Below are 24,732 nucleotides of genomic sequence, written 5' to 3'. Positions count from 1 at the left end.
TGCTCCCACATGTCACTGTGTCAGGTCCATAATGTTTTTACTTGCTTCCGTGTATCGCTGTGTCAGAGATGTACGGTTTTAAAATGAGTATAACCTTGATTATCCAGCATAATGATGGCAGCCCCCTCTTATAACCTTGCCCCTCATCATTAATAGAAATGGGTAGATAATTGAGAGCACCAAATACTCTTGAGCTTCATTCATTACTCATTTGGCATCGCAGCACTCAAGCTAATCAGCTGAACCTTTAGGTCTCTTTTTCTTCTGCAGACCAGACTGTAACTGCTTGACAAACTACTGGCATCCACAGCACCTGAATGTACTTATTCAGCCACCTATTTGGAGACTTTCACTGCAATGAAATCATTGACATTAAAATCAATACAAATGTTGTTCAAGGGTATGCTTTATGGAGGAGCTGGGAGTTAGTATATCATTGATTAATTAGTTGTTGTTGCAGCTGTAGTCGCACCAGCACTCTGAATGGAATCCAACTTGTTGATAATCTTGAGTTCTTAAAACATTCTCAGAATTATTTTTAGAATATTCTCATAATCAACAATGAAAACAGTAGAAGAATGGATAATTAAGGTTATATTTTTAAATATATATGTTTACTTTGGTTCTTTGTGCAAATTATTAGGTATAAGTTGTTTCAAAAAGGAATAATGTGTGAGTGCAGGTTTGTTTCAGATTTTATTTTCCTCTTTTAAATAGATGGAGACACCAGTGCAACAGAAAGTGGAGATGAGGTACCTGTGGAGCTATACACTGCCTATCAGCAAATCCCTACAACTATCACATTGACAGCCACTAGGGTAACAAAGGTAAATGAGAAAAAACGAAAGAAAAGTGGAGAAAAGGAGCAGTTTGCTGCAAAATCAAGAAAGGCAAGTAGAATTTGTCTAATCACAATCTGCTTGTTTGACTCTGTTCAACGACTAGAGAGAGCTGCTCCATCCAGCTTGGAAGAAGTGTATACAGAAAAATTATTTTTGTACTGTAAATCTTGGGTCTTTGGACCATATTGCATTGACTAAAAACAACATAAGGAGATTATTACAGTATTTTGAGAGTTCTGTAATTTTTTTTAAACAATTAACAAATTGCTGACAAATACTTAGAAATCCTTGTCCCCACTCCCCACTCTTGGCCACTTCCAAATTAAACAAAGAAATATGTACTAAAGTTTCTTGGTTGTAAAATGAAATTATTTAATTGATTTAGCAAAAATTAAAACAGATGGAATAAGCTTGGATTGTGTCTCCTTCGGTTTTGAAGGTCTGTAGGTCATCAAATGGAAATCTTCAAAATGTTAAGAGGACATGCAGTGTAAGTACAGAGAAGCCAATTTGTGATCAATCTGCCAACCGACCATGGGTCCTAGCAGAAGGCATTGGCAGTGTACAGGGAATATTTGACCTTGATCTTTTTCGTTGATCAACATGTGCAATTCTGGCCTGTAACGTTTGAGAACACGACAGCCTAGATTCAAGGTTTTGGCTATGAATTTCATCAGAATGATTGCCCTGTGTGTTGACTTGCTTGATTTGTGCTAGACACAATTTGTCTCTTTATATAAAAAATGGCGCACTGTTTGAACTGCTAGATTCCTTCTGTTCGTCCAATCAGCTCAGCTGACACAATGGCAATGACAGCTTCCTTTGTACGGTGTTGTTAGCGTTTCCTATGCTTCTCTTTATGAGATCATGATTGGTGGTTGTGAATCCCATGCCCGAACTGGAACTGAATCTAGGCTCTCACTCCACTGCAGTCCTATGGAAATGTTGCATTGCTACAAATGTCATGCTTTTGTTAAGATGTTAATCAAAGGTCTCACTTGCCTCTTCAGTGATTCAGGTGGAAGTGAACTTGTGGCAATATTTTGAAGCAGGCTTTCTCCTGTTGTTCTCATTATTTCTGTTACCAGATGCAGTACCACCTAAAAGTAATTAAAGATTAATCCACTGGATACTGCTGCAGGCTGCATACATCTGTCAGTTTAAAAAAAATAAAAGGGGATAAAATGCTATTTGGATAATCAGAAGGATCAGGTTAGATGATAAAACCTCCCATGAATATGTCAAATCAGATATCCAAATGCTGTAAGGTACTACAGTAAATGTTATTCATTGGGCATTACTTTTGACAGCAGTTAACAACACAATAATCACATAACAAAGCAATGAATATGTTTTTTTATTTTATTTTTTCGAGTCCATTTTAAATGGGTCCTGTGTCTATGTTATTTTGTTATTTATTTTATCTTTTGCAGAAAACAAATTATTGTAATCTGAATACATGTATCAGAACTTGCTGATTACTTTCTTGTATCTTTACACTCATTTTTAATCCCCATTGTTTGAATTTGTTTCCTCTTGTTCAGTATGGACTCACCTATGTATTAAACCAACCATCATGGGGAAAATGAAGGATAAAAGGAAAGAGGCTTATGAATTTATGTTCCTAGTTGCCTTTCTTAAATTCTATGACACAAATGCAGTTATTTATTCTGTACATGAGACTGCCCAGGATGTTACTGTAACTCTGTACAATTCAAGCTGATCGTACTTTGCTTGGCATATCCTCCACAGAGGAGACATTTATACATGATACAGAAATACAATATGTTTCCCAGTTCCTCCTGTGTTGCAAGAGGAACTGGTAAACAATTTAGCTTTTGTCCTTAAAATGTGAACAGATTATGTTTGTGGCAATAAGGAGTCTCTATGAGGATTTGTTCTGTTTTGTATAGTTAGAATTTATCTCTACAATTTTTTTGAGGCTTGGCATTGAAGCAAAATGTGTGTAAGAGCGGATAGAATAAGTTTACTATCTATTCAAATTTGAAACTATACTTTTCACTCTTGTGGTGCTCTTGAGGGAAGGACGAGGGAAGGATAAATGTCGAGTAAAATTTAAAGATAAAAAATTTGTTGTTTGCTTTGCCGTGATCTTGGAAATTCCTATTTTAGTAGATCTTTTGTGGAGATGCGTCGATTTAGTGGTACATCATAAAAGCACCAGGCTCAGAATTCTTCACATTAACATTGAACAGTGTTACATGTTTGAGAAAATGTTTTTTTCCCTTGAGGACAACATAGTAATGACCACTTCCATGTTGATTTTCATTACTTCAAGGCTTGGGCATTTCCAGGACTGATACAAGCTAAAATTAGTGAAGTCTTTCTAGTGGCAGATATGGAGCTAGTGACATCATTAATCAGAATCTTATTTTTAAGTAATGCCATGCAAATTTCAGTCATATTATTCCAAATTATGTGTGTCATTCGTCACTCACAGACAAATCAAGGTTTCATAACAATGCTATGTTTGTCCCCATTCGATAGCTGCTTAAAATGTCAGACTGCATTCACTTGAGCTTGCAATGCATTGCATCTGCTGATCATAGAATTACCTCCAGACAGGTCAACCCTCTTATTGCCAATAATTGTTAATGGACCTTGCATATATAGATCAACTGAAATTACTTGGACCTTTGCAGTCAACTAGCTTAAGAGTTCAAGTGTGCAAGTCAAGTCTCATTCAGGTAGATGTATTGCAATGGCATTCTCAATTCTCTGTTAAATTAAATGCCATGCGGAGGCATAATGGGCAGATGTTGATCCCTTAAATGGTAGAATTTATAACCTTGATAACAGAATTGATCACTTAAAGATAGAGACTAGATCCTAAGACTTAATGAAGTATTGTCATTTTTACATAATTTTACTTTGATTGCTTGCACCTGAGAAAAGTCTCCAAGCTCATTTTGCTCTTAGACAGTCAAAGAGAAAGGTGAGTAACCCTTGCTTATCAAGGAGATTTCTCAGTGTGTTCACTCTTGTGAATGCACTGCCATTACGTCTGTGCTTGATCTTTCTCTAAGGGGAGGCCATAATGACGTAATAACATTGTGGTGGCTCATGGACAATTCTGACAATTGGATTTCTGTATCTGTGTAATAAGAATGGTAAGAGGCTGTGCAAACTGGATGTGAGATACCATGGCACTGATTTGAGTGGCCTACAAAGTGCACTTTCAAATAACTTACGGTATTATAAATGCTAACATACTGGATCAGCAGATGGATTTCTTGATCATTGGTCTGGAAGAGAGTTCAAATCCAACCATGGCAGCTGGGGAAATTAAATTCAAATAATTTTTAAAAAGTTAGTCTCGCTCGCTATCACAAAACCTCAAGATTATTGTAAAACCCCATCTGGTTCAATCATGTTTTTCATGGAGGGGAACCTGTTGTTCTTGCCCAGTCTGACTTGCATGCGAGTCTAAACTTGCCAGTTTGATTGATGCTTAATTGCCTCCAATTCAGGTTCAATTATGAATGGTCAGTAAATTCTGGCATTGCCAGTGATGTCCACATCCTGTGAATGAAGCAATTAAACAAAAATGAAAGAGTAGTGGGGAGGTAGCCAGTATATACCTGGATCTGCCTATTGCTTGCCAGCTCTTGCCTCACCCCTTCCGTTCATCTCTTTGTACTGGTTATCTCCCCTCTTTTTCAGTCCAGATGAAGGGCCTTGGCCCAAACTGTTGACTGTCCACTTCCCTCCATAGATGCTGCCAATGCACTGAGTTCCTCCAGCAGCTTTTTTTTTGATAACACTATCATCTCTTATTCAAAATGGACCTGGATTTGAATCTTAGAGATGGTGATGCACTTTTGGAGGCGTGTCTTTTGAATAACACGTGAAACCAAGGCTCCATCTTCCCCCTCAGGTGGATGTAAAAAATCCCATGGTACTACTTTCATAATAATAGTATTTTTCCATGGTGCCTTGCCTGGCCAATATTTATTTCTCAATTAACATTACAAAAGGTTATCTATTTATTACTGAATTTTAATTTTGTGGGAGCATGCTGTGTTTTCTAAATTGCAGTGCTGGCTTCACTTCATTAGCTGTAATTTCTTTTTGTCATTGATCCAAAGTGATGAAAGGTATATATGAAAATCATTCTGCAAGGTTCCATTTCAGTTCGCCAGTGACTGTGATACAGGTTTATAAGTGTTATAAGAACAAACCAAAGGCAAAACTTTTATTGACTGTAGTATGGTAATTTTATGTATAATGCAGTAGGGATGTGGAAATTGGGATTCTTTCCAAATGCCACTGAGTCAATCATACCTTTTTGTATGATTGTGAATCTTAATGTGGTTGGGCTTTGCATTGAGGAAGGGTAATGCATGAACTAAAGGGTGGTAATGGGAATAGGAGAGAGTGAAGGGTTTTGCAATTGTTCAGTCTTTAAATAGAACATAGAACAGTACAATGCAGGAATAAGCCCTTTAGCCCGCGGTGTCTGTGGTGAGCATGATGCCAATCCAAGCTCATCCCATCTGCCTGCACTTAGTCTATATCCCTCCATTCCCTGCCTGTTAATGTGCCTGTCTTAAACATTGCTATTGTATCTGCTTCCACCGGTTCCTCTGACAGCACATTCCAGGCACCTCTCACTCTCTGAGTAAAACAAAAATGTTCCCAAAGAGCAACACCTCACACTTGTCTGGATTAAATTCCATGTGCCATTTCTTTGCCCACATTTATCTCCATCTGATTTTTATCCTGCTGAATCCTTTGACAACCTTCCTCACTATCCACAACTCCACCAATTTTCATGTTGTCTGTAAACTTACTAATTGACACACCTACATTTTTGTTCAAATCATTTATACATATCACAAGCAACAGAGGTCCTAGCACTGATCCTTGTGGAACACTACTGGTCACAGACCTTCAGTAAGAATAACACCCCTCCACCACTACCCTCAGCCTTCTATGGCCAAGCCAATTTTGAATTCAATCTACCAAGTCTCTGTGGGTCCCATGTGCCTAATTTTCTAGATCAGTCTATCATGAAGGACATTGTCAAAAGCTTTACTAAAATCCATGGATACAACATCCACTGCCCTACCCTCATCAATCATCTTTATCACCTCCTCAACAAACTCAAGTTTGTAAGACATAACCTCCCTTGCACAAAGCCTTGCTGACTATCCCTAATGTCAATGTTTTTTAAGATGAGAGTAGATCCCATCCCTAAGAATCCTCTCTCTTAATTCCCCTACCACCGATGTAAGGCTCAGCAGCCTATAATTTCCTGATTTGTCTCCACTGTCTTTCTTAAACAGAGCAACAACATTAACTATTCTCTAGTCCTCTAGATTTCATCTGTGGCTAAGGAGGAATATAAAGATCTCCATCAAGGCCCCAGCAATCTCCTCTCTTACCCTTCTCATTAACGTGGGACAGATCCCCTCAAGCCCTGGGTACTTATCCACCTTAATGCTCTTCAAGAGCTCCAACACCACCACCACCTTGATATTAATATGCCCTGGAATATCAGTATACCTCTCCCTGATCTCATTATCCTCCATGTCCTTCTCCTTGGTGAATACTGATGCAAAGTACTCATTTGGTACCTTGTCCATTTCCTCTGGCTCTGGGCATAAATTCTTTGCTTTGTCTTTGAGTGGTCCTACTCTTCCTAGTTACCCTCTTGTTCTTAATGCATGTACAAACTGCCTTGGGATTCTCTTTAATCCTACTCACCGAGGACATTTCATAGCCCCTTTTAGCCCTCCTGATTCCCTGTTTAAGTTCTTTCCTATTTCCTTTATATTCCTCAAGGGCCCTGTCCGAATTGAGCTTCCTAAACCTTACATATGCTTCCTTTTTCATTTAGACTAAATTTACAATATCGGGTCATCAAGGTTCCTGAACCTTGCCATCATTGTCTTGTGGTTTAAGATCATACAACTTTGATGCTAGAGACAATTCATCTGACATTTTCAAAACTAAAGGATAAAGGCTCTCCAAGCAGTTTATTTTGTCTTGTCCATTACTGCAATTAAGTAAGTGGATCCATTTTCTATCTTTCAGCCTTTCCGGGAAGGATCTCGAAAATCTTCAAGGGTAAAGGTAAGAAGAAATTGCACTATTGCCATAACATTATGCTTGAGTATTTGTAGAAAGTGTGTGTAAAAAAAAAAAAAAAAAAAAAAAAAAAAAATTTTAGTTTTGCCAATAATCTTACAATTATTGGTTGGGTTGGACATTTTACTCTTTTGATACTTTTGATAAAGCTGCTGAAGATGTTTCAGTATGAAGTATTTATCATTTTGACCTCATTTCTTTGAAATGGGTTGATGAATGCTCTAGCTACACAATAGATGTAGGGGTTTCACTATCCAGTTTTGGACCCTACAGTCAGATTTTCGGATAGCCTTTCTAGTAATGCCTAAAATATGACTCTTAATTTTCATGTTTTCCCCTCACTTTTTTTCTATGATTCATTATATAGAGGCATTTAAAATTAGAAATCTTGTAATGAATTAACTTTAAACAACAGAGCAGATAATGGTACATAGATCATTATTTTTAATCCTGCTTGGTTTTCGGGTGAGTATAAAGTATTAGTCGATATAGAATATCTTTCCAGACAAAATATTCACAAAGAATTATTCATCTAAGAGAATTAAAAGGATAAATTCATTTTTAAAAAATAATTATATTATTTACAAATATTACTTTACAGTCTTTTAGTCTCGCAATCTACCAGCTGTACATCATCTGAATTTAAAACTGTTGCTGATTAGTTCAGATTATTTAATCTGCATTATTAAGCTAAGTATTATATTGAAGGCACTGGAACCACCATTTCAAACTATAACTAATACTCAGAATTTTGAATTGGTCTAAGTTAACTTATAAGTGGTGTAGGCAGGAGAGAGTGGCTTAGTTGAGTTCTCATCAGTGGCACAATACATGCTGGTGGTCTGTCTCTTTTTTTTGAAAACCTTAACCACTGGCTTTATAGTTGTCTTTTGAGTGAGTGTATTTTTCATTACTTCCATTTGAACTTTCAATTCTGTTTTATTCAATTTGTTCCCTACCCATTTTGCTCTCATTCAGTTTTATAAGTTCTGTACATTAGTTCTAGCCATGTGACTGCTCTTCCCCCATTTTTTTAAAATACTTTTAAAAAAGCAAAGACCATTTCTCAAATTTCAAATGTTTATGTCTTTATGATGACACAGTTGGATGATCTTTCTTCCTCTGAGAACTGCTGATTGTGTATTAATGGGGAAAGGAGGAAGGAGATGAATGTTCAATTACTTTTGCCAATACTTTTTTGTCCTTAGCAAAGTTCAGTTTCAGAAACCGATGCCGTTGATAATGCCGGTTTTGTGTGGGAGAACAAAATCAAAACATGGATGGATCGGTATGAAGAAGCAGATGGGAATCAGTATAGTGAGGATATTCAGAACATCCTTGAAGCACACCGACTGGCATTAGAAATAGGCGATGGACATGAAAAAATGGAGGTGGTCAGTAGATCAGACCTAAGTACCAATCTTACAGCCTCTAAACCTCCAGTAGAGGTAAGGAATAGACTTCACACATTGAAAAAAGTTTTTTGCATTGTTTTCATAAAGCAATTCTGCTGCCACTGTTGCTATTATTGGTATTGGTTTATTATTGTCACTTGTTCCTCTTTTTCACTCATTTTCTTTTCGTTTTTTTTTCTTGCTCAATCTGCTTTTTGCTTTTTCTTATTTTTTTGTAATGTTGCTCCCCTCTACATTTCTTTCACCTTTCCTAGTTTTCTTTAACATTCTTTTTTTCTTTACCTCTTTTTCAATTCTTAGCATCCATATGTTATGATATAGTGATTCCTGGTTACTTTCCCACCTTGCTCCAGACCTCCAAGTTCTCTATTTACCAGAATAATTCAAACTTAATTCATTCCCATAATCTGGTCAATGTGCTACTTTTGAGGTGCTCTCTTCTACCTTTTTTCAATTAAAGTCTATGATGCTTAGGTATCAGCGTTTTCCACCAACATGGAACTGTTCTAATTCTACAAAATTGCAGTTTGGTTAAGCAGTGACTGTTTTCTGGGAACTGAATGGCTTCCATTATGGCAAGCAGGAATCACATGCTCATTACAAGCCAGCAATCCACCATGTGCTATTTTGGTAAAGAACAAATGTTTACTGTACATTTCCAATAACTAAGTGGTAGGCCACCTGCATATCCAAATAAAGGACATCAGTTTAAGATGCTTATTGCAAGACTGGGTTGTACCTGGTCCAATGGACAGTCCTTAAAAAAAAAACACAAAAAAAATCAGCTAAATTTTAAAAATATACTTAATTGAATGTGGAGCTGAAGGGAGCGTGTGCTCTTCCCGAGTCCACGTGCATGGAAGGCTCACCACTTTGCAGTTTCCTTTGGTTTTCCACAGTACTGAAAATATCCTGTTTTGCCTTTCTCTGCAACTTTTGACATGTCTCTCTTTTTGTGTAACTCCAAGATATTGACATAATTCCATAATTGAAGGGAAGCATCCCAGAAATGAAACCTTTGGAATATTGTTACCCATTTCTAAGTTCTGCTTTAACACTCAAGCTGTTTTGTCCAACTAATATTCAATCCAATTTGCTAATCTGCTTAATTCATTTTCCCACTATCCTCCATGTGTTTCCTTGTTCAAAGCTTTTCTTAAGTCAGCTTATGGTACATCTACTATGTTTCTCCTGTCTCTCATTTCCTGTTAGTTTCTTAAGGGACTTGTTTGAAGTTTGCTACCTTGGAATCTGTGTTGGCTGTTTCTAACAGCTGCTTCTTTATCTAATAAAGCATAAATTTCAGTTTTCTTAAATTATTTTTAACATGACAGTCTAAAGAAATAATATCTAGCATATTAAAGCATTATAAAAATTGAGCAGAAACCCAACATAAAATTTCATACATTTAATTAAAGAAAATATTGCATCTTTTCTGTATTATGGTGGCTTTTATATTTTGGTACCTAATTGTGATGGATGAATTTTTGTGTCGTTGATTTGATTCAATTGTTTCTCCAGATATCCCAAACAATACATTAGGTTATAATGTTTACTTTTTCTTTCAGAGTCAAGTGCAGAAAAACAAAAAAATATTGAAAGCCACCAAAGATTTGCTTCCTGATACCTTCATTATTGAATATCGTGGAAAGTTTATGTTACGGGAACAATTTGAAGCAAATGGGCATTTCTTCAAAAGGCAAGTTTAAGAAATGGTGTTCAGTAATTTTTAAAACCATGAAGTTCTCTGGTGAAAACTCTTTGACACCCGGTGCAGTCATTGAAATCCCAATAACATGAGAAACAGGTGCTGGAGTAAGCCAATATACTTGTTAAGCTTGCTCTGCTATTCAGTGGATCATCACTGATCTAAACTTGGGCTCAATGCCACTCTCCTGCTCTCCCTCCACACTCCTTGATTCTCTTTAGTTCAAATATCTATCGATCTCTGCTTTGTATTTATTCAGTAACTCCATTTCCACAGCTGTCCGGTTGAGACTTCCAACAAGCCACAACCCTTTGAGAAAAGAAATTCATCCTTAATTTCACCATAAATGAGCAAGCTCTTATTCAGAAATCATCTAGTTCTACATACTCCCATCAGGGGGAACATCCTCTCAGCAGACAGTCTGTCAGTGTCTTTAGAGTCTTGTATCTTTCAATATGATTATCTCCCACTCTAAACTTCAGTGCCCAACTTTTCTTCATATTCCAATTCCTTTATCCCAGGAATCACCCTACTGAACCTCCTTTGCACTATCCAATGCAAGTATATCGTCCCTTAAATATGGAGATCAAAACTGTACATGGTACTCTAGGTGCAGTCCACTGGCACCATGTAAAGTTGCATCAAGACTTCAATATTTTTACATTCCATTGCAACAGAGGCCAATATTTTATTAGCCTTCCCTAATGACTAAAGAGAGAGACCATTATTTTCCCTGTTCATTTACGTAGTGGAGAAGTGAGGCTGGATGTTCATTCACAATGTGTAAATGGAATTAAACAAATCTTTGAATGATGTTGCTGAAGAATGACATGTAGATGTGACTGAGGCAGGGAAAATCTTGAGTAGCAAAACTATTTTCCTTTCAAAATGTTTGATGTAGAATGTGTTTTTATCTGATTTAACAAATGGGGGAAGATAATTTCCTTGTTTGCCAATTCTAAATGTGTCAGTACATGTCAGTCACTGATTGAACTGATCTCTGGACATTTGGTTCTATTGACTTCAATGATGCTGAATGTGGAGAGGTGGTGACCAGTGCCAGCCCATGTGTTTAGTGCTGAATACTAAAGGCTTGATATATTTTCCAAGATCCTTTCCTATGGTAAAGGGAATCAAGAAGGTCCCTGAGCCCTTGCCCAACACCACAGTTTTATTAAGCAGTTCTTGACGGATGAGTACCAAACCTAAGTTGAAATCTTTTTGTTGTGTTAATTCCTATTTAATATGCTTCAGTAAGATCTCTTGAATTCAGTCCTTTCAAGAGAATAGTCCAAGTTTCAGTCTTATAGTGCTGGGAGGACCTTGTGACTTTTTGTTGAGAATGGACACTTCGTAAAAGTGTGACCTCATGCATTTTTCGTGACCTCCATTTTGTTTGTTACCCCCTCATCCTGTATCCATATGCATAGTTTCAGCAGAGGTTAAGGTAATTAAGAGTATGAACCATGGCTTCTTCCTTCCCTCACCATGTCATCACTCCACCTTACTCTGTGATACCTAATAGAGGTATGTGGACACCAGCTGTAATGCCCACTCCCATCACTCCAACATAGCTAACTATATACTGATTGGGATTTGAGCTATTCTTGATGTAGGGCTAAAGTGCTGTCAGCAGAAACGTGCTTTATCATCAGAACAGAAGATGTATAAAGGCTAAAGAAGCCACAGAAAAAATATCGAATTTAATCTTTGGGTGCTGTATTTACTACTGTAACTGAAAAAAACTAATACTTTCAAGATCTCAAAATAAAATAGCATTTACAGCCTCCTTTGGAGAGAGGCAGTTGATTGTATACACCTGTGGAAAAAAAACAGTTGAACCATACAATTTTTGAAATTTGTTGCTATGAACCGCTTGTATTAAAATGTTCTAGTTACACAGCATTTAAATGAATCAACAATTATCTCTTTATCTCCAGACCTTATCCCTTTGTATTATTTTATTCAAACTTTCGAGGACTGGAAATGTGTGTTGATGCAAGAACATTTGGAAATGAAGCACGATTCATTAGGCGGTCATGTATACCAAATTCAGAGGTGGGTTGTATTTTGATATGTATGTCATTAACTGAGGTTTGGATTGTGTAATCAGCATTAGACAAGTACTACCAGCAGTTCATTACACTCAGCAGTTTCTGTATGAAATCTGGGATGTGTGTGAGGAGGGTAAGCAACTGTATACATATCCTTTCGAAAAATTGTAAATGAGGCACATGGGGTCAGAAACAAGTGATGTCAGTTGATATAGTTAAATCCATGCCAGATCATCTACAGAATACAAAACAAAAGTGGGAAGGAGAGATGAGATTGAGGGAGAAGTCAGAGGAAATTTTTTGTTTACTTTTGTTTCCAAATCCTAATTAAATTAAGAGACCAGACACTTTACTGCCAAATGGGTTGTTAGGAAGAATTATGATAGTTGAATTAAGATTTTAAGTGAATAGCCCTAACATTTTCTGGTAAGTTTTGAATGTAATAATTAGGTAAGTAAAGGAAGTATTATTGTTATTCCTTATATTCCAATGCCGAGTCTCTAGCATGGTTTAGTTTAGCTTTGTAAGATGTGGCGCTCAAAGTTATCATAGGAATAGTTAAGACAGCAGTTTCCTGAATTCCATGCTTAATTGTGCATATGCTGTTACCAGCAGTTGTTTATTTTTTTCTCTTTAATCATAGTACCCGAATGATCCCATTGATGCTTTTGCTGCGAAATTCAGACCAGTGAGATCTTCTCTTTTATTTTTTTTATATATTTATAGGTTCGCCATATAATTGAAGATGGTATGATTCATCTTCATATCTACTCCAAGAGAAGCATTCCAAAGGGTACAGAAATTACCATTGGATTTGACTTTGATTATGGAAACTGGTAAGTAGTTGAGTGGTGGCAGTAGTATTTAGAGGTGGTGAAGAGCTAAAAGGCAAATCTGGGTGTCCTCAGTGCCTTCACTGAATCTAATGTCATGAGTTTGAATGAAGTTGCTGAGGAGTAACATCTAAATGAAAAAAAGGATGTGGACAAAAATATGGATCTTACAAATGGTTGTCTTAAAGGGTACATTGTGCTTTAAATTGAAACTTTAATGTTGAGAAGTTACATGAATGATTCGAGAGCTGTGTCTGCTTTCTTTAACTCTTACTTGTACCAATACTACTGGCTCTTTGTTGAAAATTTGCAGAGGTAACTGGAAGAGGAAAGTTTAAAAAAAACAAAAGGCACCATTGAAAATGTGTTAAAATTAGTAAAACAAAATGTAGTGACAAGGAATAGAGGAGAGAAAGAAGTAAAGCCGCATGGAAATAGTGATGTATGTAAAGGCAGTGAGGGATAAGAACATGGTTGAAGTTGATGGGAAAGAAGCACAGGTGAAGGAAATGGGAAAGACACAGCTAGAAGGAACCGAGACATACTCATGAAAGTGAAGAAACTGAGGGAGGTTTAACACACGGAGGGGGAAAGAGGTAAACAAAAAGACAGTAAAGAGATGAGAGATTCATAGGAGCAAATAAAGTAATGGTGGGGAGAAGCTTGCTGTACACTTTTGCAAACAACATTGATAAAAGTACATTCAAAGTACATTGCATGTATGAATGGCATTTATGAACTTTCTTCTCAGTTCACTCCAGTAATCAGTTGCATTATTGAATATAATTTGGTGTTTATTTGGAAAGCTGGCTTCTGTTTACATACAGAACAGCCTGAATTGCTTTATTCATAATGTGCATCAGAGTATCATTATTTGTTCCTCCATACAGTAAATACAAAGTGGATTGTGCTTGTCTGAAAGGGAATCCAGATTGTCCAGTCCTCAAACAAAATTTGGAGCCAACCGAGAACATCAGCATGGGTTACGAAACAAGAAGGAAAAAAGGAAAGAAAGAAAAGGACGGCTTGAAAGAAAAGGATGCTCAAAATCAAAATATTTCTTCTGATACTGAAGGAATGGCCACCAAAACTAAAGGATTAGATAACAAACAGAGGAAACTCTCTCCCCTCAGGGTGTCTTTGACTAACAATCAGGTAAAAATGTAGTAGTGCTTGATACAGGAAGTAATCTGGTTTTGATGGCCAGCTGTATACCCCAGTAGTGACTAATCTAGCAAGATTATAGCTTTCCATCATCTGTAGAGAGAGTAGTGCAGATCATGTAAAGCAGTCATTTCCATCTTGCAGGAGCCAGATTTTATTGAGGATATAGAAGAAAAACCTCCAGTTAGCAATGAAGTAGAGATGGAGTCTGAGGAGCAGATTGCAGAGAGAAAAAGAAAGATGGTAAGTTGACAGGCAAATAGCTGCTTCATGCTGTTATAAGACTTCAGGCACAATAACAGCTTTAAATGATTGCTATATGTTGCTGCTTTAAACATTAGGGCTATATTGTTATAATTCTGCAGGATTCTTTTTGCCTGATGAGCTCCTAATGGGAATCACTGGTCAGATTGTAACACTGAATGATGTAATGTCTATTTGTTGGCTATTGCTGCAGGTCTTGCATTAATGTGTAGTAGCACAGTTTGCCCTACTATGCTGCTTGTGAAATCTTAAATTATGGCCTTTATTCAGGTGTTTGATATTTCTTCAAATCCGTATGTGACTTCAACAATCATCATTTTCAAGTAAATTTTAGAAATTAACTGAAAAAGAGCAAGAATCCATTACTGTTTGAGGTTTTAGGCTATTTCTCAGTATTTCTTGCATGAATAGAATGGAGTAGAGATATCAATAGAGCAATTCATTCTATAACCCTTGCCCATTCTTTTCACATCTTAAATATTTCCTTCTCCATGTATCTGACCATCTCATTTGCCCATGTTTCTGGCACCTGCATTCATTGATGTTTATTTTCCACCGAGTAAAGGTGTAGAAATTTTAATATGCTCAAAGACCGTTCTTAAAAACACACAAATCAAAGAAGCTAATCTTAATTTAATGCTTCAATTACTGCAAAATGACAGATTTATGCCTTGTTCCAAATAGTATTCCCTAGCTTTTCTTATCCGGAGAATAACAACAAATGCTGAATTCTCATTTTCACGAAATGGGAGATTGAAATGGAACCAGATTGGATGGTAATTCTGATAACATGCAGATTTTCTGATGTAGCAAAGTTGTCTACAGACACTGAGAAGAATGTTGTGGAATGGAAATGTTCTGAGCCCAACTTGTACTGTCATTCTATTAAACACTAACTTATACTATTATTAAATAAACTTTCTCAGATGGTGCAGGAATGAGTCTGGGAATGATGCAACAGATAAGGAAAAAGCTGAGATAAATTAGAGCAATTTTTCTGGCAGAGAATTTGTACACAACAGAAACTGATCAGGCCTGGGACTGTTTATTTGTAGTTGTATCTGTATGGCCCAGGATTTAACACTGGGAAGGTGACTGGCAATTAGACAATTGCTTAATGTGTAATTATATCAGTTTTACTTTTTGCATGTGCATGTAAAATAAGTACAGATGTAAGATTGTTGCATAAATTACTTTTTGTCATAATCTACACTTGAATACACGCAGTAATTATTGCTATTATAATTATATGGGGATGGTACAAAGGATCGCTTAAATTTATGTTATGATAGTACTCACAGTGTCACCCTTTTACAGTAGTTTCTTTTACATAACTAATGTTTAGTTCATTACAGGCTGTAATTTAAAAAAATTATACAAGACTGTGCCCTTTTTGTGTCTGAAATGCATAGAAAATTTTGGTTCCTCTGCTGCTTAGTCATGTGGCACTTTTTTTGCCAAAGGCATGGAATGGTAATTATTAACAGTGTTGCATGCGAATTGTAAAATTTCCTTTAAAACCACATAATTTGAAAATAGTTAAAATATTGTTGGTATTCAGAAATGGTTCTTTTTTAACTATAACAAGTACTGTATTTTGTGTTGAAGTACTCTCGAAGAATCAGTTTGTTCTCACTTATGATACCAAGGCTATACCACAATGTGGGGGAACGTAAAGGGGGAGGGTTTTTTCCATTCATTCATAGACTGTAGACTCGGTTGGCAAAACCAGCATTTGTTGCCCATCCTTGCTATACCATTGAGACCTAGTGACAATGATGGAAAGCTGATTTATATTTCCAAGCTGGGAGGGTGTGTTAACTTGTGTACAAATTGGGTTTTAGGAATTGTGAATAGAATTGAAATTGTGGAATCATCTGTGAACTTCCTCACTTTTACAGATACAGTTGTACAAATCGTTGGTTAGGCTGCATTTAGAGTATTCTGCCATACTGTAGGAGAGATGTGATTAAGCTTGAGAGGGTGTTGAAAAGATTAAAAGTGTTGCTGGGACTGGAGGGGTTGAGAAGAGATTGGATGGGCTGGGACTGTTTTCCCAGAGCAAAGGACCTTATAGCATTTATAAAATAGAGAGGCATAGATAGGATAGATAGTCACAGGCTTTTTCCGCATGGTAGGGGAGTCTTAATCTCGAGCACATAAGTTTAAGGTGAGGGGGGAAAGATTCAAAGGGGATCTCAGGGGCAAGTTTTTCACACAAAGGATGATGGGTAATGGAATGAGGTGGTAGAGGAAGGAACAATTACAATGTTTAAAAGACATTCAGACAGGTACACGGATCAAAAAGGTTTTGAAGGGTATGGGCCAAATTCAGGAAAATGGGATTAACGTAGGTAGGTATTTTGGTCAGCATAGATGAGTTGAAGGGCATGTTTTAGTGCTGTATAACTATGAATCACATCTCATAGTGAAGAAGGTTTATTGATAAAGCAGCCAGTCAGTCCCATTCTGCTGTGTTATCCCCCTAACTGTGTTAGTTTATTTCCCATCAGCGCCTATCAGTCTCTACTTCTACAATTTGTTGGGCCAAGGACTCTGCCCTCAAATTTATGCAGTAATGATGCAGGCAGATATTATGGACCTCCAGCAAATTTAACCACCTTCATTTGTGTGAGATGTGATTCTAGCTACTGGAGAGATTACACTTTGTCATTTAACTTCAGATTTACCCAGATTCTTTGACGCCACACTCATTTAAATGTTTGATGCTAAGGGCAGTAACTTCTGGAATTCAGCTCCAGAGGTGAACAAGGCTGTGATTAATCTAGAGCCAAATTGGTCCAGGCTAAGTGCAACCTGAATATAAATGAGTCTATTAGTAAATAAGTGCTCTTTGATAGCACAGTTGACCAACACATTCTAATGCTTTACTGATGTTTGAGAGTAGACTAATTGAGAACCAATTAACTAAGTTGAATTTGTCCTTTTTTGTGGACAGTTGAGGTTTCCATGAAGTCAGGTAGAAGCCATCGATCATTTTTTGTTACTTGTGGTGCAGCTTGACATGCCCTTCTGCTCATGCAACCTTGGTTTGTGTGATATGCCTAGATATGAGGTCACAGATTATGGATAGTTTTGCAACTGCTTACATTACACAGCCCCACATGATAGCTCAGTTTTGACCTGCCTCATCTGTCCTGAGCTTATTCCATTTAGCACAGTGATAGTGCCATACAACCTGATGGTGACCTCATTATGAAGGAGAAACTTCATCTAGGACTGTTGTCAGTCCTATCAATGCTATCGTTAACAGATGTAATTGCAGCTTATACATTGATAGGGACAAGGTCAAGGAGGTTTATATCTTGTTTTGTTTCACTCACCTTAGGCAATTGTGTGCTACCAAACCACTTTAGGTGAAAGACTTGAAAGCCCCCACATGGAGTATGTTCTGTACTCTTATTACGGTTGCACTGCTTCCAAGTGTTGTTCAGTATGGCTCATCATCTGAGGTCTTAGGAGGTAGTAGTCAATGAATTTCCATGACCTGAAATTCAATTTCAATGAATTTGACCTGATGCTATGAGACTTCATGAAATCCAGAGGCAATATCAAGAACTCCCATGGCTGCTCCTTCCCAATTGTATTCATCCCTATAACCCTGCAAGTTTATTTTCCATCAGTGCCTATTCATTTTCTTTTTGAAATCATTGATTGTCTCCACTTCTGCAATCTGTGTGTTTTCAGCTTGGTGAGTGTTGGACAGAAAACAGAAATAAAAGAAAAAAAAATGAGGTCCTGCCATTATGTTCAGCAGATCCTTTTCATCCTGTTCTCCCTCCCTACTTCCTGGAAGCATCAGTCCATGTTGTGTATATATATTTTTTTTCTTAATTTAGCATTGCAGCTAGATCTTTGGTGGTAATGTATCTACATAAATAAGACAAAGTGTTGTTAGATGGAAAAGAAAAGCTGGTATTTGTAAAGAATTTATGAAATACGTAAGTAGAATTCTTGGCTAAACATAAATGGAACTGAATGACCTGCATCCATTTGTGTGTGTGCTTATACAGCTTAGATTCCCTTTATAATTTAAAGACCACTTGAATGAAAAAGACAACGTATTACTTATTTATCCACTTTAATATGAATTAATGTTTGAGCTACTAAAAATAATATGTTTCTTAAATTGTGTTCATAAAGCATGATTAGATACAATCTAAGAAATTGTGGGTGCAATAAAATGTTGATATTAACACAGTTTGATATGTATTTGGCTGATACCTTTTTATTTTGTCCTATTTAAACAGACTAGAGAAGAACGAAAAATGGAAGCCATCATGCAAGCATTTGCAAAGATGGAGAAGAGAGAGAAAAGAAGAGAACAGGCCTTAGAGCGAATCAGCACAGCAAAAGATGTTAAACTGGAGAGCAAAGAAACACAAGCAGTACCCATCTCAGATTCCACACAGGTATGGTATTTCTATTGTTCCCTCAAAGTAAATTAGTAAAACAAACCTGTTTCCTGTAAGACTATGCTGGTTCCTCTTGCCATTAGTTTTACTGTCCAAGCAATTCATTACCCCTTTTACAGAAATTTAGTAATTTGGCCCACTAGATTGTAGTTTATTAAGTACCCTCTAGGACACTGAGAAAAATTGCAATTAGGTTACTTTCTAATTCTTAAAGGTACTCCTATTTTGCGAGCCTCTTCTATAAGTAACATTAGGGACACAGACTGAGGAAGTTAGAGACATGGTCAATGACTGCTTTATTTTGATTTTTTTCTCCCTTTTTGATTGCTTTCTTGTTATTCTACTACCAAAAGTATTTGACTTTGGTATGAGACACTGATGGTCTCATTCATGAAAAATTAATTCAGTACATTTATTATACATGTGCTACATGATTATCACGTCACTTCCTAGAATCTTTCAATGATTACTTTTTTGAATTGCTTGCTTCAAGTATTTTTTTAATGTATGGCATTTCTTTTGATGTTCCCTAGTTTTTAATATCATTTATTTTCTCTCCTGACTAGTTTCTTAATCTTCTTTACCTTTTTATTTTTTACCTCTGTTCATCAAGCTACCTGTAATCAGGCAGAAATTACAGTGTGGTTGTGAATGAAGTTACAGCAATGTTGCAAATGGCGATGTCCCAGGGATTGGGATTGAGGCCTTTGCTAGTGATCGGGGCTGTGACTGCTGCCATTTTAAGTGTGTACAAATGATATGGAGTGGGAGATAGCTTAAAAAAACCTGCCTATGGCTTGTACTTGTTTTTCTTTGTTACCCACAAGGGCTGTTTTTCTACTGTCATCCCTTCTATTTGGTTTCTTACTCTTCTTAGAATTTAGAATGCATTCTGTCGTGTCCTTTTTCTGATAACCCAATACCACACATTCATAGAAATCATAGGATTACTAAAACATTTTGACACAAGAAGTGATTTACCTTCTGTTTGTGCCAGTAGAAAAAGAGCTACTCAACCTAATCCTACCAAGCTGCATTCATAAATATTTTTAAATGTGGTGAGAGTATCTGCCTCTATTGTCATATTAGGCTGTAAATGCCAGACCCTGCCAGCCTCTGAGTAAAATTCCATTCGCCCCATCAACCCTCTTATCCCACCAATTACTTTAAATCTATGCCCTTTGGCTTTTGATCCCTCTTCTGAGGGAACTAGATCTTTCTTGTTTACTCTGTCTAAGTCCTTTGTGATTTATGGATCTCAATTACTCAGTTAATTTCTTCTTCCAAAGAAAACAACCCAAGCCTATCCAATCTTTCCTCAGACCTTGGGTAAATTTTCCAGTCCTAGAAACATTCTAGTAGATGTCCCTTGCACCCTCTCCAGAGCAATCATAATTTTCTTATAATGCAATGACCAGAATTGTAGTCAGTAGTCAAAATGAAACCTATTGAACATCATGTACAATCCTAGTTCTTGTATCCTGTGGCTTGGTTAATAAAGGAAAGGAACAGCGGTATTTCTGGTAACCAAGACTTGAATAGCTTTTTTGAAATGTATTCACTTGAATTGGATTTTTTTGCTCTTCCCTGATTGCCTTTAAAATTTTGATAATGAGTCATTCCTTTAAACAACTGTAGTGAAATCTCTCACAAAACACAAAAAAAACCAGATCACCCAGCGTCTCTGAAATGAGAAACAGAATTAATGTTTTGGGTCAAAGACACTAAGAGCTGGGAAAGAGAGATTAAAAAAAGAGAGAGATCTAATTTGCAGAGAAGCTGGCACAAAGGATGCATAGGACAAAGGCAGTGTCTATGATGAGGTGAAATCAGGTTTGCTGTGGAAATAGGATGCAGAGGTCCTCCAATCAAATGGGTTAATGGGGACAGTTAAAATGTGATGATACAAACAAAGAAGCACAATGTGTTTCTAAGAGCTGAAGTGTGGGATATGCCCACAGGTCAAATTAATTGAGAGAGAAAAAATGACCAATATCAGTTGGATGACTTAATGCAAAAATGGCCAGTTCTGATACAGAAAGATAAAGTTGCTTGTTATCAAATCTGGAAGGCTGTAACATGCTCAGACTGAAGATGAGGTGTTGTTCCTCCTTATAACAGGGCAAGAGGTCAGAGTGGGAGTAGGAAGGAGCCTCTTTAATTCAAGCAGTTGAACATGGATAAGTCAAGGATGCTTCTCTGAGAAGCTCCTGCAATGAAGTATTCTGGCTGAGATGAATGTCCTTCAAAAACCACAGTGATTTTTCTTGTTATGCACTATGCCAAATGGTGGACAGTTTAACAATAGGAAGTGCAGCTCCATGAAGTTGCCACTCGTCAGTGTCCAGCTGAGTAACTTGATCAGCCACTTCAGAAGGGGTTTAAGAATCAGTCTTATTCTTGTGGTTCTGGGATCAAATGTAGGCCAAACTAAGCAAAGGTGATAAATTTTCCTTCCCTTAAGGGCATTGCTTAGCCTGGTGGATACTGGCAACAAAATGGTAAATTAACTCTTTGCTCTCTAATATTGATGCATTTCTTCTTGGGTTTAGTCAAATTTTGATGTTGATTTGCATGCTGCCTGGTAGCCCCTGGAAGAAGAGCAAACATCCTTTGTAAGGTTTTAAAGTTTTCCTACTATTAGAGAAATACAGGCAGCTCTCGAGTCACAATAGCTTGGGTAATGGAAACTTGCCCTTATGGAATTCACAAATCACTATCAAAACACTGAGATGCAGAATAAAAGTTCGCTCTCACAGAATTTGTGTCAATTTTTTTCAACTTTCATTTCTTAACACGTGCACAGATGATGTGACTTTGTGTCATCTGCACACAATAACTAGACCTTGGAGCTGCAATAAGATGCCACATCCTTGATAATTGCAAGATGTCACTTACAATGCTATTGCTGTCAGTCCTCAATATACATCATTAACTGGCCACTGAAAATAAACTTGATTGCTGAGTACTTGCTAGAGCTTCACTAAACAGTGAGCTTGATCAGAATAACTCTGAACTAAATGTTGTGCTCCAAAAAATAAATCTTCCCAGAACAAAAAAAGCAGTGGATTAAAGCTTGCTGCAAGAATAACAAGGCGTTAATGATGTATTTAGTTATGAAAATGCAAAGTGATGAGTAAATCCAAGAGATTGGTAGACTGCATGTTTCAAATCTCTAAGTTGCTGTTTGTTAATGTCACTGCTATTTGATGCATCCAAGCAGCATTTTGCTCTTAATTTTTTTTATTTTTAAGAGTTTGCAAGATTTAGATTAAATGCCATAATGATTTACACATGCTAATTAAGAGTGCTTTAACGATGTAGTGATGGTTAATGTAGTGATGCCAATCAAACTTGTGGAATGGGTTTAATTTAAATTATTCAGTCTTATTCTTGCGTGTTAATTGCGGAAGATTTCAAAAAAATAATTGATCTCTCTCTTTCTAATTTATCATATTAGTCCCTGATTTTGTATCCTGTAATCATTTTATGATTGTGGAGTCCAACCTTGACAGGCATGAACTCGTTACCACATTACTAATAGCTGCTGAATTATCAGACTTCTTTTGTTTTAAATTTTTTCTTTTGTTTTGTTTCTTTGCTGATCAGATCTTTTATCCATCTTTTTTTCTTTACTGGAATTGACTACTTCGCCCACCTCAATTAACCCTTCTTTTCCCTTGATCCTGGGATTCATTTCCATTCCTTAAATTTTAGTAGTTATTGTTTCTGCCATTAACTGAGGTGTGCAAAATCTGTTAGCTTCACAGTGCACCTATGAGCTCACATTTCAACATGTTTAATTGAAAGCAGTCTTATGTTGAAAAGTGCAAGAGTCCAGTCAATTTTATACAATGTGAGATGCCATTCTCCAGCGTTACCTCATGCAAATCTCAGAAAACATAAGCCACGTACTTGTTGTTCTAGTGTTAAACATTAAGAAAAAATTTTTCTTAATTCATCCAGGGATGTGTGTGTATATTATTAATTCCGTATCATTATAATGTTCATTCCTCAAGGAATCAGTGAAGGAAGAAGTCGTAAGTAAGCCAAATCCTGCCAAGATAAACAGAGCAAAACAGAGGAAAAGCTTCTCTCGCAGTCGGACTCACATAGGACAGCAACGCCGGAGACATAGAACTGTTAGTACCTGCTCTGACATTCCTCCATCTTCTCCAGAAGTCGATGTCCAACAGAATGAAGTTGAAAATAATTTTGCTGAGACTGCACCTAGGTCATGTGATGCTAACATGGAGGAAGAAGCAATTGAAGTAGAACCAGCAGCAGTAGCAGCAACAGAAACAACCACAATAACAACAGAAGAATCAGCTGGAACACCATCACCATCCATCAACAAAACCACAACTAAATATCCCAAAACAAAAAAGGTGTGCACCTAAGTGATCTTTATTTGTCTAGTTTATTTTAGTATTGTCAATGAGTATGTTATCAATATATGTAGAGTCTTCAACAATGGTGATGAGATCACAAGTTCATGACATAGTGCAGCAGTTAGTGTTGCTGCCTCTCAGCTCTGGGGACCTGGTTTGAACCCAGGTGCATGTTCTCTGTGTGACCACATGGATTTCCTCCAGGTACTTCTGTTTCCCTTCATGCCCCAAAGATGTGTTGATATGATAAGCAACCTCTTAGTGTAGGTTAATGGCCAAGGGAATCAAAGGGGCACATGTGAGAGAGAATGTTGAGGGGGTACAGGTAAATGAGAGGGGACTTAGGACTAATGGGAGCTGGCATGGACCCAGTGGGCTAAATGACTGCCTCCTCTGTCATTATAACTGTAGTGTAAGAAAATAGTCTCAATAATAAGTCATTTAAAAACAAATTCCTGTGGAAAATTGGGAACTTAATGTTAAAAAACTGTAATGAATTAGCAGTAGTTTTATGACAATGTTAATTGTTTAAAAATTTGTTTTTTTTCCAGCACTTGGTCACTGAATGGTTGAATGAGAAGGCTGGTAAACTAATTGACAGCCCTTTAGAGAGACCTCTGCGAATAACAACTGATCCTGAAGTTCTCGCTACACAGTTGAATTCGTTACCTGGCCTTGCACACAGTCCTCATATATATACAACGCCTAAGCACTATATTCGCTTTTGCTCCCCGTTCTTGACAGAGAGAAGACGTCGGATAGAAACAGTGGAACCAAAGGTTGGATCTTGCAAAAAGGTAAAATATTTTTACTTGATTTTTGATGTGAATGTAAATTTGTTTTTAATGAGTTAGCATGATAATAACAGCTTATTTAAAACCTAGATCATCATTGACTATATTTGACCTAATGTGTTGCTCAGAACTGCTAAGATATTGAGTTTCATAAGGGGCTATGCCCAAATATTCATGCTGAGTGAATTTGCAATCTAAATAATAGTTTGTCTTCATAACTAATCCTCAAAAACAATTTTTCATAAATTTATGGGATACCTGAGCATTAATAAGACTCATAAGACAATGAGAATTCAAGTTATAGGCTTCTATATGAATAGCATCTAATTCCAGTATTTGTTTGTAAAGCGTTGGTTAAAACAGGCCTTGGAGGATGAGACTTCAACAGTTGCTGATGCTTTTGATTCAACTTCTTTTGATGGCTCTCTAAGTCCAGCAATGAGTGGAGAAACTAACAGCCCAGGCACTGTTGCCCTCAGTGGAAATTGCTGTTTGACAGGTATTGTAACATCACAATCAACTAAACAATAATTGTTATAACATACTAATCTGATCCAAGTAAATCCAAAATTGTAGTGGATATCATTCCTCATTTGCGCAGCCACCACAAGAATCTGATCTTCACCAAACCTGAGTTGATCATTTGGGATCAATAACGTAGAATTAAGTTTGCATTCCCAAGTCCACCAATAGAGTAAATTTAGTTTTTGTCATTGT

General features: G+C 36.9%; 1 protein-coding gene across 7 annotated transcripts in view; it reads left to right on the top strand.

The window, feature by feature from the left end:
* The window catches only part of kmt2e (lysine (K)-specific methyltransferase 2E), a 94,322-nt gene that overhangs the window by 49,344 nt on the left and 20,246 nt on the right, over window positions 1–24,732 (top strand). For 4 of the 7 annotated variants that reach the window (XM_052033944.1, XM_052033947.1, XM_052033941.1 and 1 more), the window contains 12 exons: window positions 718–890; window positions 6,903–6,941; window positions 8,165–8,404; window positions 9,940–10,070; window positions 12,020–12,137; window positions 12,860–12,969; window positions 13,857–14,121; window positions 14,275–14,373; window positions 18,666–18,827; window positions 22,850–23,218; window positions 23,773–24,018; window positions 24,364–24,514. In XM_052033944.1, the coding sequence (XP_051889904.1) occupies window positions 718–890; window positions 6,903–6,941; window positions 8,165–8,404; window positions 9,940–10,070; window positions 12,020–12,137; window positions 12,860–12,969; window positions 13,857–14,121; window positions 14,275–14,373; window positions 18,666–18,827; window positions 22,850–23,218; window positions 23,773–24,018; window positions 24,364–24,514 (2,103 nt within the window). The remainder of the gene's footprint in view (window positions 1–717; window positions 891–6,902; window positions 6,942–8,164; window positions 8,405–9,939; window positions 10,071–12,019; window positions 12,138–12,859; window positions 12,970–13,856; window positions 14,122–14,274; window positions 14,374–18,665; window positions 18,828–22,849; window positions 23,219–23,772; window positions 24,019–24,363; window positions 24,515–24,732) is intronic. The other 3 variants (XM_052033946.1, XM_052033942.1, XM_052033945.1) reach the window with 2 other exon arrangements.

This window comes from Pristis pectinata, chromosome 19, assembly GCF_009764475.1.
Source record: "Pristis pectinata isolate sPriPec2 chromosome 19, sPriPec2.1.pri, whole genome shotgun sequence".
Lineage (NCBI taxonomy): Eukaryota > Metazoa > Chordata > Chondrichthyes > Rhinopristiformes > Pristidae > Pristis > Pristis pectinata.
This window is presented reverse-complemented; position numbering and strand designations above follow the sequence as displayed.